This window comes from Microtus oregoni, unplaced genomic scaffold, assembly GCF_018167655.1.
Source record: "Microtus oregoni isolate MIOR12 unplaced genomic scaffold, Mior012 000037F_ref0000500, whole genome shotgun sequence".
Lineage (NCBI taxonomy): Eukaryota > Metazoa > Chordata > Mammalia > Rodentia > Cricetidae > Microtus > Microtus oregoni.
In genome coordinates, this window is record NW_024543096.1 from 22178043 (window position 1) to 22195353 (window position 17311).

The following is a 17311-nucleotide window of genomic DNA, read 5'->3' on the forward strand; positions in this document are numbered from 1 at the left end:
AAATGGTTCTTCTGGTGCCTTGTTTCATAGCATCCTGACGAGAAGCGATTGGAAGGGCTCTCCAAGCAGCTGGACTGGGATGTTCGGAGCATTCAACGCTGGTTTCGACAAAGACGCAACCAGGAAAAACCAAGCACCCTGACCAGGTTCTGCGAGAGCATGTAAGTTCATTTCTTCCTAAGTTTTTAAAAGAAAAACCTGCCTCAGTCCTCATGCCAACCCAGACGTGAAAAACAACAGATGTTAACAGACCCCCAGCAGCCTTCATAAGGCATTACACCTGGTGGAAAAAATGGATCAGGAAAATCTAAGGGAACAGTAATTTGCAAGGGTTTGGGATTTCCAGCGTAGATATAATAAATAAACTTTTCTTCCTAATGCAGTTGCTTCAAAGAAATAGATTTGAAGGCCTGCCATGGTGTTTCCAACCAGTCATCTTGGAAATATAGCATTTGCATTATTCCCACATTTTGAATTGAGTGGACAGAATTTTATCAAGATATATTTTCCACTAATAAAAACTAAGATTTTTGGATATGTTAATCAAGGGGGAAATAACCAAGTCCAACGTTCCTAGCTATTTAAGAAATATCTATATTCTATTAATGTATGCATCTCAGTGAGGCATTGCTTGCCAGCAGAGGATATGGGAAAGTGTCCTCTGTTTGTATCGTGTGAATTTCATGGTGGGGAAACCGTGCGTAATAAAGCTGTTGAAGATAACAAAAGACAAGGGCTGGGCAGACAGCTCAGTGGGTAATCTGAGCTCAGGCCCCCAGCATTCAGAGGAAAGCTGGCATGCTTCCACAATCCTAGCACTGGGGAGGCTGATCCCGGAGCCGTTAGTCCGCCAGCCTGGCGGAATGGATGGATGAGTTCCCTGTTGAATGAAAGACCTTGTTTCAAAAAAAGTGAAAAGTGATTGAGGGAATCACCTGCCAGACATCTATTTCTGGCCTCCACATGCATGTACAAGTACATAACCCATACACATACTTCTACACATGAGTGTGAGCACACACACACACAAGTAATAGAAGATGCACCATGATATCGCCAGATGGTGATATTGGATTCACTTAAGAAAATCAAAGGAAGATCTAAACATCGAACATATCCCCAGCTAAGACGAGACTCTAACCTGAGAGTAGAGCCCTGTGTAGACTTCATCTTATGGAACGCGGCCATTGCTGTGTATCCAGCCCTTCCTCTGGGGAGCTTTGGCCTGATGGCTAATGATTTCAACAGTGGTGCCGTTGGAACGGCACTCAGTCACAGCCCTTTCTATTTTGAATTAGAGTTGCATTTGCTTTTTTCAGGTTTGCCTTTCAATTAAACCAAAAAAGTATTTTGACATTGCGTGATTAAGACCGAGAGAATGAATGGGATGCGGAATCGTACCCTAAGTTCCTGCAGCTGGGTAGATATGAAGAGGATAAATGGGATCATCAGGAGGGTAGGATATTTATAAAATCTCAGGAGAAAAAAAAAACCCACAGCTAAGTAGATACAATCTGTGAACTGCTTCCCATACATAAACGTAGTAGCTGTTCTTGGCAGGATTGTGCATCTAGACTGTGATTGGCAGCTGGATTTGCTCCTTGGCTTTGTTCCCCATCTCCAAAGAGCCTGGACTCCAACATTGTCAATGAGTCTGAGCAGGAATCAGGTTGGATGCAGCGTGTATTCTGCATCACCTGCTCTCTCTCCCTGGTCTGACTAACTTCTTTGGTCGCACATTGTAGCCTCTTCTATAGCTGATATTATCATAGTTTTATTTTTAAACACATATGTGTATAGGGAACAGTAGCCTGGGGATCTTCTAAAAGTGCAGTCTGAGTCCCTTGCATGTGAATAGGCAGCTGAGGTTCTGTGTCTTTAACAGGTTGGCAGCTGCTGGTGCTGCCGCCTCCTGCACCACATTCTGAGTAACAGTCACCCCTGGATTCACATCTGTGTCCTTCCTTGGTCTTGTTCACTTAGTCTTTGCCCGTGTACCCCAGTGAACATTCATGTTACCTTTAGTTAAAAATACTTCTAGTTGAGTTCTGGAGGTGTGGCAATGTACAGGCTGGTCTCCTGCTAATCAGATGGTCCTTGTTTTGTGAACATAACTCCCAAAACATCATTCTAAATTATCCTCTCCCCAAGGTCTGTTGCTTTAAAACTTTGATGATTTTTCAACAACTGGAGGTTCAGTATTAGACTTCTGATGCTGATAACCAGATTCTGGCTTTAGCCTGTTGGGGGTCTTGTCCATATGACCCCTTTCTTCGATAGGGCTGAACTTTCTCTGCCCATGCCTTATTCACTTGCCTAATGTAATATTCCTACCCGAAAATACCTGCTACTTCTGGTTGCCCTTCTATCTCCTATCAATTCCTCAAATCCTAGGCACAGACCAAAGTATGGCCTGACTCATGGCTTTGACCTGGGCACAACTTCTTTCAAATTCTCAGAGCACCTACTACAATTATTGATGTTTAAAATTAGAATCTCTTCCTACTTTGTATGGTGACTTAACTGTTCTTAATCTCTTAGTTGTAATTTAACTGACAGTTAAAGAAAACAAGGGCCACACACATTCTTCTTAGCCTTTCCCGTAACACAGACTACCAAATACTAACTGATGGTGGTTTAAAACGGGATTGTTCTGGAAGGAGTCATTGATCTCGCTTGCCACATGCTCCCACAGCTGAAGAATACATGCTACATACCAGCCTAGTATAAATATTTTTAGGCAAATTTTCCAGCTTTGGAAACTGAATGGAAATTTCAAAGACAGAAATTCTAAGAGCTGGGTACATGGTACAAACCTATGGATCCAATTAGTCAGGAAGCTGGTGGAGAGGGTTCTTTAAGTCTGCAGAATATAGCGAAACCGTTGCTTTAGTGAAACAATCAAAATGCTGGTTAGTGGGGATTGAGAAATCATCTATGATAAGGAACCAACATCACCGAGGAGAAATATGGGAAGTATTCCCCCAGGATCAGCAAACAAAAGCTGTGGTCCAGTGAGGGAGCCACGGTATTAGAACTTGGTAATGTGTAAGAGTCCCCCACATAAGACTGGTTTTGAAGGAGTGAAGGGGTCAGAGTAGCTGAGACTTGGAGCCATGCAGGGTTAGACTCCCTGTGGAGAGACCAGGAGACCATTGGTGAAGGTACAGCCTCGGCTGCAGTGGAGCCCCAAGGACTGGAAGTGTAATAAAGAAAGACTGAAGCTTGGTACCCTAAGAAACCAGGAGACTACTGATGAAGGGATCTCCTCAGCTGCAGAGGAGATTCGTGTTCTGGAGATTCTGGGATGATGAGATGGTTGCCAAGGATAGCAGTAGTGTGGAATTAAACCCACTTGAGCCAACGAGACGAGGTGTGTGTGCTTCAGATAGCAAATCTAGAGAAATGGAGGTATCCAAGCCTGTTAGACCCCAGAAGGTCAAGAGTGAGTCCTAAACACCTGACTGAGCATTTTACACTTTTTGACTTTGGTTTTGCTTTGATCTGAGTGTAATTGTGCTGTTTTCTCCCTTTATAGAACTAAAAAAAGTATGTAATTTATTTTGCAGGAGCCCTAACTGGATCCTAATAATTAATCCCTAGACTGGATCCTAATAATTCAGAGAACTTAGACTTTTAAACTGTTAAAAAATTTAGACTATGGGTTTTAAAAAGCTGGATTGTGTTTTATGTTGTGATATTAACATGAGATATTGGGGACAGACAGCAAAGGAAAGGTTATGACTGAACAGTGATGGTTTGTGTGCTAAGTTGACAAGGGGTCCGTGGTACTGGTTACCTTTTTCAACATTGCACAAACTAAAGTCACCTAGGAAGAGGGACATCAGTTGAGGAATTGCCTCTATCAGATTGTCCTGTGGGCAGATCTGCACAGCATTTTATTGGTTAATGGTTAATGTGGAAGTGTCCAACACATGAAGGGTAGTGTCGCTCCAGGGCAGATGGTCCTGGCTTCTGTGAGAAAGCAGACCTAGAGATCTGTGGAGAGCAACCCATTAATCAAAGTGTCTCCATGTCCTCCTTCCCTTCCTGTCTCTGAGTTCCTGCCTTGGCTTCCCTACCTGGTGGACTGGAAAGAATAAGCCAAATAAACCCTTTCCTGCTCATGTTGCTTTTGGTCAGTATTTTGTGTCAGCGACAGAAAGCAAACAAGAACAGGTGTATTTTATCATCACCCAGTGAGCTCTCCAAATGGATGTGCAAGGTGTTTACCCCAGGGTGTTTAGGCATGGTTATTTTATAATATGTATCCCAAGTGCATTAACGTTCTCATTCATCTCCCTTCCCCAATCTGTCTCCTGGTTGAAAGAGATGAGTGCTGTTCAGAAGGCCTAAAGTCATATTAGAAAGCCAGAGAACACAAACTTGCTGATTGCAGATAGTGAATATAAATATATTGCCCATATATATATGTATATATATGGATAATAATAATGGAATATATATTATATATATATGATCTGTATAATATATATATATATATATATATGATCTGTAATTTTCTGTTATATAACCTTTTCTTGTAGAAACTATGGACTCCCTTCAGGGAATAATTGTGTTTTGTTTCCTGTCAGTATGAAGTGGCGCCGATGTGCTGGCTGAAGAATGCTGTGCACACTGATGGTGGATGGTGAGGCCAGGGTCTACAGACTAATAGAGGTTGTGCAGTGAGTCATGCTCAGAAACGGGGATGTGATCCCCCCCTCCACACACATGAAGTGGGCACTCACAGCTGTGTCGGCTTTGATGACTGTTTCCTCACAAAGCATCTGAATCTTTACTGGCAACTGAAATAGAGGTTTTTGTTGTTTTTGCTGTTGTTGTTGTTTTTTTTTTTGTTTTTGTAAGAGAATGAAGAGTTTATAAAAGAAGATGTCATGTGAGACATTTTTGAAGAAACCGGTTCAGGATGGAAGTGGATGCTGGTTGGGATGAATGGGAACTCTGCCACCATTCTCTGGAAATCTTAGGAAAGTCATGTTTCCTCTTCCGGGCAGTGTAACGTAGGTCACATCTGCAGGGAATCAGGAGGAGGCAGGGGCAAGGTGTTAGTGTAAACTGTGTCCTTGTCACTGGTGCCCACCTGTCTTCAGCATTCCTTAATGCCGTGGGGCATATTTACTAGTGCGTGTCAGGTAGTCAGGATCCTATATGGCTTTCATTTAAGCAGCCTGTAATTGATTGGAAGGATGAGGTTTCCATGTGATAACCTTCAAATGTAAGGTTAAAAAACAACCATGCATCCAAGATTAATGATAATTTCCTCAGCCTGAACATTTCTCCACATGGCAGTGAGGAACAGATCTTAGGTTCTAGGAGACAATGCCTGAGACGGCCTTTAGGAATTCCATCTCAGAATTAGTATTTATTAAAACCACCCCGAAATGCAGCAGTTTTGGGGTGGTACTCTATGGCGCCAGAGTCTTGAAGTTGTGGCCTTGATTCCTTCAAAGAAGTCCCATGGTTTTCTTAATATATGATTCCATTAGGTTTGGGAGAACTTGCCAATGATAATGAAGGCTTAATCAGTTGCCTTCATGCTATCAATTTGGTCACTGTGAGTGAAATAACTGTCTTATTTGGGTGAATGAACAGGGTTGTCTTGTGCCCTTCAAGAGGAAATGGAACTAATAATTGGGATGGAGGAACAGGAATTGAATTGCCCAGGAAACAAGGAGCCAAGACTCTTAGATCCTCTAATTTTAGAACATCCACCTGCATCGTGTGGTAAATACCTTTCCCAATTTTCATAACCAACAAATTTTCAACAAAGTATCCCTATCTATTTCTCTACCTTATTCTAGGAAGAAGCCAAATTTGATCAGAGAGAGAAACTCAAAATTGCTTTTACAACATATCTTGAAATGAACATCTTTTATAAAATTTACTAACAAAATTGACAATATCTTTTTGACATAGGTTCTTATAAAGTCCAGGCTGGGCTTTAATAATGAATGCAATTATCTTTGTTTATTGTGGATGGCGGTGGTACCGCTGTGTGCAATGTGTGGCTATCTGTAGAACACAGAGGATGCTTACCTTATGCAGACAGGCTCTCTTTGTTGTCCTCGAGCTCACTGAGTGGGTGGCACTGGGTCTACCTGTCTCTGCTTCCCTGATGTTGGGTTTCTAGTTGTATGCCACCATGCCTGGCTCTTTTATGTGGGTCCTAGGGATCCAAACTCAGGTTCTCAAGCATTTTTGCCAACTGAGCTCTCTAGCCAGCCTACCAATGCAGTTGTTGCTGCTGTTGCTGCTGCTTTTTTTTTTTTTTTGCTTGTTCAAGAGAGGGAATAAGAAATTTTTATGGTCTAGAATGATGATATCTTTTTTTTTCTTTTAGTATTACTATATAGAATCATCAGTGTTTAGATCCAGAGTCTGAACAAAATCTGATGACACAGTTGGAATCTTTGTTCTTGAAAAACACGGAACTCAGCCATAGATTGCTTTGGTGGTGGTGGGAATGCCTGCCCAGGGATAAGAAAAAGCCCCTGGGTTGCTCAGTACCATCACCCAAGACAAACAAATGCCTCCTGTTCAGCAATGCTGTCTGCTACTGTTGGGCGCCGTTATTTAAATACTTTATAGCCTGTGGGTTGTATTCAGGCCTTTTAGTTTGAGAGACAGAAGTCAGCAAGCTATCATGTAAATAGCTGGGAAGTAAACCAGGATGGACTTCGTCATAATTATGACTCTGCCATTGTGGTTCCAAAGTAGCTGGAGACAGACAATACGAATGGTAATAGCCAGCTTCCAAGAAACCTTATTTTATTGAGATTGAAATTTGAATATATCATTTTCATATTATGAAGTATTAGGTTTTTAAACCCTTTCAGCCATTAAAAATGTAAAATTCTTCTAAGCCCTTGGACTGTACTGAAACAGCCAGCTGGCTTCAGCCCAGTGAGTCCTTGTTTGCTACGCTGTGCCTTGGAGTCATAAAGCTATACTGTTGTTTCTTTTGGCCTTCTAAGACAGACAGCATGGTCCCCCAGTGTCTGGCATAGTCACTTCCCTGAGTTCCCATACCACGGGAACATCAGGACACATCTGGAATTGGATGTCAGTTACCAGCATTTCTGGAAGGTGGTATGTTGAAAGTCCATAGCTGCATTTATCCCAACCTGGCACTCATGGAAGCGGTCAGTGTCCTCACGGTGGTGCCACTGTCGTGGTGGGAGACCTGAGCTGGTGAAGTGGCCCGTAGACCGTATTCTGTTCTACGAGACTTTGATTTCAAGCCTTGCTCCTTTCTATTCTAGACCCACGGTCTGTGGCAAAGTCGACTCAGCCTTTCCATTTGGATTCAGCCCCTCACATTCCCCATGCCATATGGCTAGGCATCTCACCCATGTGTACTGGCTGATTGCAAAAAGGCAGACGTGGGCTAAAAATACCAGGCAAGGCATACCTTGGCCAGCTGGCCGCATATTTAGTACTTTTGTGCTCTGCTTTCCTTTGGTCCATTGGTTTCACTTTAGATTCTAAATTTATAATGGTCTCTTAATGCTAATTTTCAAATAATTGTATCCACCATGGAGCTGGATGAAGACAAAGAAGAGGAATAATCAAATTTATTAAGGCTAATATTCATAATGAATGTCCCCTGCCAGTTTTTAAACCTATAAACCATTTCTCCTTCTGTTTTGGCTATTTTAAACTATATTTATTTCTGATTTAGAGTAGTCCCTAGATTGGTATAACCAATTCTGGTTATGAAGCATTATAGAAGTATGTATAGTGTTCATTAAAAATTAAGAGAAATTACTCAAAAATCTCTTGTCCAGAAATAAGTATTTATCATTTAATACTTTCATAGTATCACAGTTCATACATGTGCCCACACAAATATACATAGACCGCAGTGCTGTGGATGTATGTTTAGTAGATTGATCCTACAGATAAACGGCAGATCTGGGAAGGAGAAGAACAGTAAGCTGTCCATAGGCCTGTTTATTGATCTTCAGTTCTGCCTGGGTGTATCTATCCTATACTTGTGTTTCAAGAACTGTGCTTGGGTTAGTATTCTATAGAGCCTATCTTGTCAGGCTGCCCAAGGAAGACTGTTGAAGCATCATGTCCTTGCAAGTATCACAGCTCTGAATGTAAAGGTATTTTCCCTGACTGTCAGAAGTCAGGTTGTACCTACAGCTCTCAAGGGAAGGTATCCCGGATACCTACAGCTCTGAAGAGAAAGGTACCCTGACTGTCAGAAGTCAGGTTATACCTACAGGTGTGAAGGGAAGCCATCCCAGATACCTACAGCTCTGAAGAGAAAGGTGCCCTGACTGTTGGAAGTCAGGCTATACCTGCAGCTTTGATGGGAAGGTATCCTAGATACCTACAGCTGTAAGGAGAAAGGTATCCTGACTGTCAAGAAGTCTGGCTATACCTGAAGCTGTGTTCCGATGCCCGACAGTCTCCCTGCAGAATGTGGCAATTCTGTTCAGGGAGAGGCTCTACAACTGCTCTCTGCTCCTCTCTGCTAAGAGAGTTTCCCAGTAGCAGGGTGGCTTCTCTGCTCTGCTCCACTAGGGAGTTTCCCAGCAGAGACTCTGCTCCCCTCTGAGAAAAGAAGGTCTTCACCTAAAACTCATTCAAGAGATTTTTTTTTTTTTTGATTTTCGAGACAGGGTTTCTCCGTAGCTTTTTGGTTTCTGTCCTGGAACTAGCTCTTGTAGACCAGGCTGGCCTCAAACTCACAGAGATCCACCTGCCTCTGCCTCCCGAGTGCTGGGATTAAAGGCGTGCGCCACCATCGCCCGGCTCAAGAGATTTTTGGGGGGAGGGAGAATCCAGGAGAATGGCTACCTCTGCCAGGATAGCAAAGGACAATTGCCAACTGAACAGGCACAAGGGCTTTTATGGGGCTTCTTAGGGGTGGAATTTTTCCAGGCAGAAGATTTTCAGTGTGGAATTTGGGCAGATTTCAATCCTTGAGCTTGGATAAGCTCAAAGATTAACAAGATTTCACGCTCAGGGATTGGTTGGTTTCCTGCTCAGGGTTTGGCTGGTTTTCCTGCTTGGGGATTGCATGGTTTCATGCAGGGACAGAGTGTGTTTCTTTGGCTCTGATATCAGGCTCAAGTGTGCTTCTTTGGCTCTGGTTTCAGGGTCAGGGTGTGTTTCTTTGGTACTTGTTTCAGGACTAAAGTGTGTTTTTTTCCCAGTGGCTCTGATTTCAGGGTCAGGGTGTGTTTCTTTGACGGCTCTGGTTTCAGTGTCAGGGTGTATATTGACTCTGGTTTCAGTGTCAGGGTGTATTTCTCTGGCTGATTGTGGTTTCAGGGTCAGGGTTGTCTTTGGTTTCAGGGTGTATTTCTCTGGCTGATTGTGGTTTCAGGGTCAGGGTTGTCTTTGGTTTCAGGGTGTATTTCTCTGGCTGATTATGGTTTCAGGGTCAGGGTTGTCTTTGGTTTCAGGGTGTATTTCTCTGGCTGATTATGGTTTCAGGGTCAGGGTTGTCTTTGGTTTCAGGGTGTATTTCTCTGGCTGATTATGGTTTCAGGGTCAGGGTTGTCTTTGGTTTCAGGGTGTATTTCTCTGGCTGATTATGGTTTCAGGGTCAGGGTTGTCTTTGGTTTCAGGGTGTATTTCTCTGGCTGATTATGGTTTCAGGGTCAGGGTTGTCTTTGGTTTCAGGGTGTATTTCTCTGGCTGATTATGGTTTCAGGGTCAGGGTTGTCTTTGGTTTCAGGGTGTATTTCTCTGGCTGATTGTGGTTTCAGGGTCAGGGTTGTCTTTGGTTTCAGGGTGTATTTCTCTGGCTGATTGTGGTTTCAGGGTCAGGGTTGTCTTTGGTTTCAGGGTGTATTTCTCTGGCTGATTGTGGTTTCAGGGTCAGGGTTGTCTTTGGTTTCAGGGTGTATTTCTCTGACTGATTTTGGTTTCAGAGTCAGAGCTGTGTCTGTTTTCAGGGACAGAATATATTCTTGTGACTGGTGCTTTTACCGTACAATCCTACCTTTTATCTTCATGATCTGTGAGTCATTTCCCTGCGAGTGATGGCACGCAGTCATTCGTGTGTTGAATCGACATACCCATCCCTACAAATGTCCACATGTAAAGTTGCATGACAACAAAATAACATGAGGCATAATAAAATTTCATCAATGTTATGCTAACACATGTAGACACCTAATAAAAATAGCAGCCCAATTTCTCAAGTGTTAACTAATTAAGAAATATTCAACTACTGTAATAACTATGACACTTTTTCTTGGAAAAGTCCTTGAGTTTGCTTATTGGTGTTGGCATTTTGGTCTGCCCAGGCTGCCATAAGGAAATACCACAGACTGAGTGGGCTGAACAGAAATTATTTTGTCACCGTTGTGAAGGCTGAAAGGCTGAGGTCAAGATTCCATTGAGTTTGGCTTCTCCCAAATTTTTCCTTGGTCACTACTTTGGGTAATTTCTCTCTCTTTTCATAAAGACACCAGTCAAACCAAGCAGGGCCCTATCTGTATGACTCCATTTAGCCTTCGCTGTCTTAAATGCTGTCTACAAAGCTGTTCACTCTAGGAGCTAGAGTGAGGAGATACGCTGGTCAGACAGTATGAGTGTAGGAATGGTTGCAGGCTGGGAGGTGATCGAAGGAGGTTAACTGACATCAAGGGGCAAATTGAAACACCTAGGGATATGATGTGCATGCATGACTTATTGTGGGTATCTGCATGTGTGTTCCTATGCCACTCTGCCCTGCACAGTGCATTGTTGCACCCTCTAATGGTTTTGGCAGAGGAAGTCGTCCATAAGCGAATAAGAAATTCATGTTAATGCTCACATGGGCAGACATTGCATTTTCACAGGCCTCACAGAGAAACCGATAGAACAGTATAGTGGTAATGAGGTGAACGGTGGAGCCAGGCAGTCTGAATCCATGCCTCCTTTTAAATAAAGCCCTGTGGGATGTTTAGAAAAATAGGTTGCCAACCCTAAACCTATTTGTTTATAAAATGTGTACTAATAGTGGCTACTGTGTACGGTTGTTGAGTTCATACAGAGGTGGGTTGGACCTAGTACGAGTGTAGCGAGCGTGAATTACCTTGCACGTTACACATGTAAAGTTGAAGAAGTGCGTGAAGTAGCAAAAACTATTATTCTTCCATACCTTTCCCTTGCCAGTGGGCTACTTCAGAGACACAGCTACCTCATTTAAAAGAGGTAGCTCTGGTGATGTTGTCCGGGGGAAGAGAGATCCAAGGAGATGCAAGGACAGCAGGCTTTCAATTTGCAAAGCAGCTCTTACATTCTGTGGAACCCAAAGAGGCAGCATCCGCATGAATCTGCAGAACTGTGGACTGGGGCATTACACTCACATGAGGAAAATAAAAGATATAAAACCAATGTGAGACCAGCACCTAGGCGCCATTGGCTGGCTGTTGTGCAAGGATGTGGCAGCAGTGGACAGGGAAAGGTGTCCTCCTTCAGCAGGGAGCGATTCCTGCTGTGTGTGCAGAAGTCAAGGCTTTTGAAGCACCACACGAGAAATGTCAGACATGCAGTGAATACCTTTGAACCACAGAGGCTTGAATTCTGCCCAAGTGATTCTGAGAGGACACAGCTTGCCTCTCCCAGGGAGGAGGAACAGAACCTGGTGCCCAGTGGCTCTGGCCTTGATAAAGCCTCATCTGCTTTGGCAGGACAGCGTGACCAGCCTTCGCAGGTCAGTGTGGCTCCTGGAGAGACGTGGTTTAATACAGTCATGATTAGTTCTAAGGACTGAGGTAGCAATGTTATTGAACAGATTTGAGGGTAGGTGTCAGATACTACTGGTTCATGTTCTCACTCAAGTTGTGTTACCTTGGTGAATAAATTCGCTCCATCAGACGATGCTGGTACAAAGGGAATTGATAAACTCCTATTGGGGTGATCCTGGGAACAAATGAGATAGGGTATGTATAGTGATAGGGTATGTATAGTGTGCGCCTTGCTATGTCTGCTTCCCTTTCCACTGGGCTCACGAAGCTGAGTAAGCAAACATTTCTGGGACTCACAGGGGCAGTGAATTCTACTTATTAGCAAAGTTGTCCAACGTCCTAGCTAGGCTGCCGTTACCTGGAATACTTGAGTTGAGCACCCTTTCTCCAGGACCTCATTACTGCTGCTCTCATAGATATTATGAGTTTTGTATCCTAATTCGCCATCAAGAAAACTATTTTAAGTCAGACTTGGTGGCACTTTTTTTAAAATGTAGACTACGCTGCTTTTCAAATTTTTGTTTTATTTTTTGCATATGGGTGTTTTGCCTACATGTACATCTGTATACCATGTGTGTGCCTGGTGCTAAGGGAGACCAGAAGAGGGTACTGAATTACCTGAACGTGGAGTTACAGAGGGCTGTGAGCAGCCATGTGGGGGTTGGGAATCATGCCTGGGTCCACTGAAAGAGCAGCCAGTGCTCTTAACCAGGGAGCCATTTCTCCAGTCTTGTAGCACTTATTTTTAATGCCCGTGTTTAGGAGGCTGAGTCAGGAGGACAGTGAATTTAAGGTCATCCTGAGTACACAGGGAATTTGAAGAAAGTCTGGGATACAGGGCAAGGCCCTATCACAAAGCAACGACAACTAAACCAAATAACAAAACAAGAAAAAGAGAGGGAGAATTGTGTGTTGTGTTGTGGAGAAGGAGGTGCTTTATGGTTCCTTCTCAGGGCAGATGTTTGGTGTTTTAGTGTTTAGCTTCCTTCTGGCTGTTCATCGTCCTCGGCGATTAGCTCACGGTGACCACATTCCCATTCAGGAGGCCAGAAAGCACAGTCCCTAGTCACTGAATAAGGAGTGGACGTGGAGGTGTGTAAGATACTGGGTGCGAGGTGGGCATTTCGACTGAGAAATCAATAGGGCACAGCTGGTTCTCAGATGGGAGGATTTGATTCCAGATGATTAGAGAGAAGATGGGTTAGATTACTCACGGGCCCCTCCAAATTTAACTTCATAGTGAGCCTTCATATGATAAGAAATTTACCTGAAAGAGAATCAGGTGAACCACTCTCATTTTAAACGCAGAATGAGCTGTTGGCAATGGCTACAAAGCGATTGTGATTTGAAAGCATTAAATGTGTTAGGAGAATTCTTTTCAAGTTGTCTGCTGCTGCGTATCTGTGTTTGATGGGAGGTTAGGGATGCTGTTCCACAGATCTCCTATGCCCGAGGCTATTGGTGCAAGCACGGATATACTTGCTTACATCAGCCTAATCTGGTTAGGGTTCACAGAAATGACAGTAAAGCCCCGCATCTCAACCGTACTGCATATTTCACGAAGGCTCTGCTAACTCCTCTATTTAGTCAGGAATAATGAAACGAGAGGCTTTTGGCTTTAGTGTCATCTGGTATCGATATAATGGGCACTCCGTGGTTGCCTGGGTCTTACATCTTGGAAAGAGCAGAGAAAAGAGATAGTCACTGAAGCTGGGTGAAGATGTAAAAAGGTCTCTAAATTTAAACAGCGCCCCGGTGGAAGACGTTAGGTGTCCAACGCCCCCCCACCCACCCCTTGCCCTTGAAGAAACTGGGAAGGAAATGGCGCAGCGGCAGTAAGCTCCCTAGTGCCACAGCTTGGTTTTGTCTCCAGCTCTTCCTAAATTATTTCTCCAGTACGGGGCTGGCTCTGGGGTGCTATCAGGAGCTGTGATTAGAGCAGGTATGGAGACAGGCTGGGGCAGAACTTACTTACTTGCAGCAGCTTCCTTTCTCCCATTTGTAACCCTGGGGAGAGAACCTTCAGCTTTCTTCTGGCCATACCCATAGGATGTTTGCTCTACAGGGCTGGTGGCTGAGGTCCTCCTCGTTCCTTGTATCCATCTCTGCTGTGTCCAGTATGCTGGAACCCTGGGTCCCGAGGCTGTGCCTTATGTGCCTTTTCCTCCCCATGGCTCAGCCTGATGCCTGGCACTTAGGGAGATTCCTATAAATATCTATAACGTGAGAGAGTTATTTGGACTTCAGGAACCTCTTTGAACCTTTGGGGACCAGCAAATTGACTTTCATTGGAGAAAGCTTGAGTTCCAGGGAAGGCTGACGGGGGAGGCAGGTGGGGAGGGCTCTCTGTCTGAGAGGTAAATTTGAGGATGCCGACAGTGGTGGATGCAGGGTGGAGAATGCCCTGGAAGGTGCAAAGGCTGCTTCAGGGAGCGGGAAGCGTGGTGTGCTCATTTGTGCGACTCTAGTAAGCACGGGGAAGGATGAACAAGGACAGACAAAAGGCAGCCGAGCCCTGCTTGGCCAGCTCAGACTGTGTCCTCTCGATACTGAGGGCCACCTGCTCTTCTGCTTCAGGGTCACCACTTGGCCTGCTTTCACGGAAATGTCATGGTTACTGAGTGCGGCTCTCTTAAGAGCAGAGTTGGGTTTGCATTATCTGATAGCATCCTATGACTGAGCTAAAAATTCTTTTTTTATATATAAAAACATTTTGCTCACTAAACATAAGTCTTTCTCTACTAGACATGTAATGGTGATTTTGAATTTATACCTTCTTGCACTCGTGTGATCTTCCAGCCTCTTCTGAAGAAAGATGGGGGCTATTACAATACATAAATTGACATGATGTTCCTCCACACCCTGGAATTTGTATGCTATAGACACTGAAAGTTGAGCATCAAAAGGTCAAGAAAATAAAACTAAATTAAATTATCCTCTTTCTGTTAGCTATACCTGTTTTGCCTTGTTTGTCTAGAAGTCTACTGTTCTCTCCATTGGGCAAGAGAGCCAAGTTATTATATCATGTTCTACATTTTGGTAGGTTTTGTTTTAAAATAAAGTTATGTTTATTCTTTGAGAATTCCATACAGGCATGCAGTGCATTTTAATTTTGATCGTATTCACCACCTATTCCTCTCCCTAACTCCTTATCCTTTCCAGCTTCACGTACCCTTTCTTGTGTTTTATAACCCACTAAGTTTGGTAGGTTTGGTGTGATAACTTCTGTAAGAAGAGATAAACATACAGTTCTATTTCTTTCTTCCTCATCCTCCTTCCTTCCTTCTCCTTCCCTTTCTTTAAAAAAATGCTTGATTGTTGATGTGAGAACATGATTTTTCTGGTTTACTGACTCTTAAAGTAGTATGTAATTTGAAGCGAAGATTTTTTATTTGTCTGAACAGCAAGGATCCTTGTGGTCACAGTGGGAGGTCTGTGTCTCCCACCGGTGTCAAGCACATGTGGTCAGCACCTGGGAGGGACGGGCTGTCTTCCCTCCTTTGCTGTCTCTATCATTTACCAACCTGGTCACCATTGGCTTCTTCAAACTTAATATGGGTTGAAATGGTACGTTGAATTAAAATGGAGCTGTCCAGCTGTTCTGAATGCTTGTTTTGCCAGTACTTAATAAATATTGGCCCTTTGCCACTAAGAGTCACTACTAGTAGTACAGAATCATCACCTGAAATAAAAACAGGGCCTCCGTGGGTAGACCTTCTTCTTGAACAACTTTTAGCTTTTACTAACAACTGTTATGAATTATTCCGGGTGGTGAGAAAACCAGTGAGTCTGGAGTACCCAATCCACTCTTGTTACCTGTGTTAGTGGGGCTCGTGTTACCAGGGAAGACAGTGTAAGCATGCTTGCCCCTTGGCTTTATGCTCGTGCTGTCTCCCACTCCAGCCTAGTCTGCCCCTCCTCCTGCTGTGCCTGCTGAACAAACACTCATGTCAAGACTCAGGCCAGCCCCATACCAACCACAGCTAGTTACCAAGTACCACTTTCTGCTGGGTGCAGTTCTAGGTGTCCAGAGAGGATCAGACCTGAAAGTGGATTACTGTGACCTGTGTGACCTCACCTAGCTTATGATGGAGGCATGAAGCCCTCATTCTCCTCTTGCCAGACATGAGTATCCCTCTTCCCTTTGTGTAGCATGCTTACTATTGATAACAACATCTCACTGCTCTGACATTTCCTTTTTGGTCTTCTAGACTGCGGATTCCTTCAGGCAATCATCTCACATTACCCCATTTGAATACCTGGCCACGCTTGCACATAACTGGTACACAGCAAATGTTTCCAGAACACATATGAGTCAACATGGGTGTTTGGGTTGATCGTCATCCAGATAATATGTATCACGTTGTTCATTGATTCTGAATGCCTCCCACATGTAGAGTCATTCTGAACAGTGCTTGGGATATGGTTTACATTTCTGCGGAAAAGAAGAGCTCAACAAATAGGTAACACGTGTAAACTCAAAGTATGGTGGAAGAAAAAATAAAGTTGGAGATGGGGCGTGTGTGGCTCAGCGGTGGGTATGAGCATTCAGGATGGTGGGAAGAATTTCCAGAAAAAGTGAAATTTGGGCCAAGGCCTGAAAGAGGTTAGGAGACTCCATTCAGGGTAGAGGAACCTTTACAGATGCCCAGTGAAGAGTGTACCCACCAGTGTGAGATCAGTAAGGTGCTCGGCTGAGGTGCGGAAGGCAATCAGATTGATTGTACATAGCCCTGTAGATTGCCGTAAAGACTTTGATGTTTGCCCATAGGACAGAAACTACTGGGGCTATTGAACCGAGGAAAGATGTGCTGTGATGAACAATTTAACAGGATCATGCTGGCTGTGTTCACCTTGAGGTGGAGGTGTAAGGACAATGAATGACAAAGGCCAAATGAAGGGGCCAACTAAGGTCATAGTAGGGGAAGTAATTCGAAGAGATTGTATTTAAAAAAAAACTTTTTAAGGTTTCATTTTGCAAAACTTTCAAGTATAAAAGAACAAGTATTGCGAGCATCAAATCTTCATCACCCAGACATTGCCTTTGGATGTTTGTTTCATCTTTAGTTTGTTTTTATGAGTTTCTTTATAGCCAGTTAATATGTTGTTAGATTCTGCTTCCACATGGAGCTTAGAAAACATGAACGTGGTGCTGGCCTCCTGGGTATCTAGTTCATTGTTCCTCTCAGATCTGGTGTATCCCTCCGTGTTCTTTCTATTTGCATCTGTTTCTAGAGACGATCCCAAAAATATCTGTCAGAGATAATCCTGAAAAGCTTGGTTATTTGCTGCAAGGGGCAGTAAGGACTTCAGGATGTCCATTGAGTTTCATCATAACAAACTGATTGAAGGCGTCATCAGGTACTGAGCTGTGGAAGCATCGGAAAGGAAAAGAAACTTGGATTTTCATTTTGATCATATTAAGTTTGAGAACTATTTGGGAGATTTATGTGGAGGGGTGCCAACTGCAGCTGGATGAGTGAGCAGACGATTTGGAGAAATTTGGCCTGCAAAAAGAAATCTGGCAATCTTCAGTGATGCAGGTAGCATTTTATACCCCCAAGACACAGTGAGGTCATCATAGAGAA

At 43.6% G+C, this 17311-nt stretch overlaps 1 protein-coding gene across 2 annotated transcripts in view; it reads left to right on the forward strand.

Annotated features, from left to right (window-relative positions):
• Cers6 (ceramide synthase 6) overlaps positions 1-17311 on the forward strand; it is a 240580-nt gene that overhangs the window by 75864 nt on the left and 147405 nt on the right. For both annotated transcript variants that reach the window (XM_041631425.1, XM_041631426.1), the window contains exon 3: positions 31-161. In XM_041631425.1, the coding sequence (XP_041487359.1) occupies positions 31-161 (131 nt within the window). The remainder of the gene's footprint in view (positions 1-30; positions 162-17311) is intronic.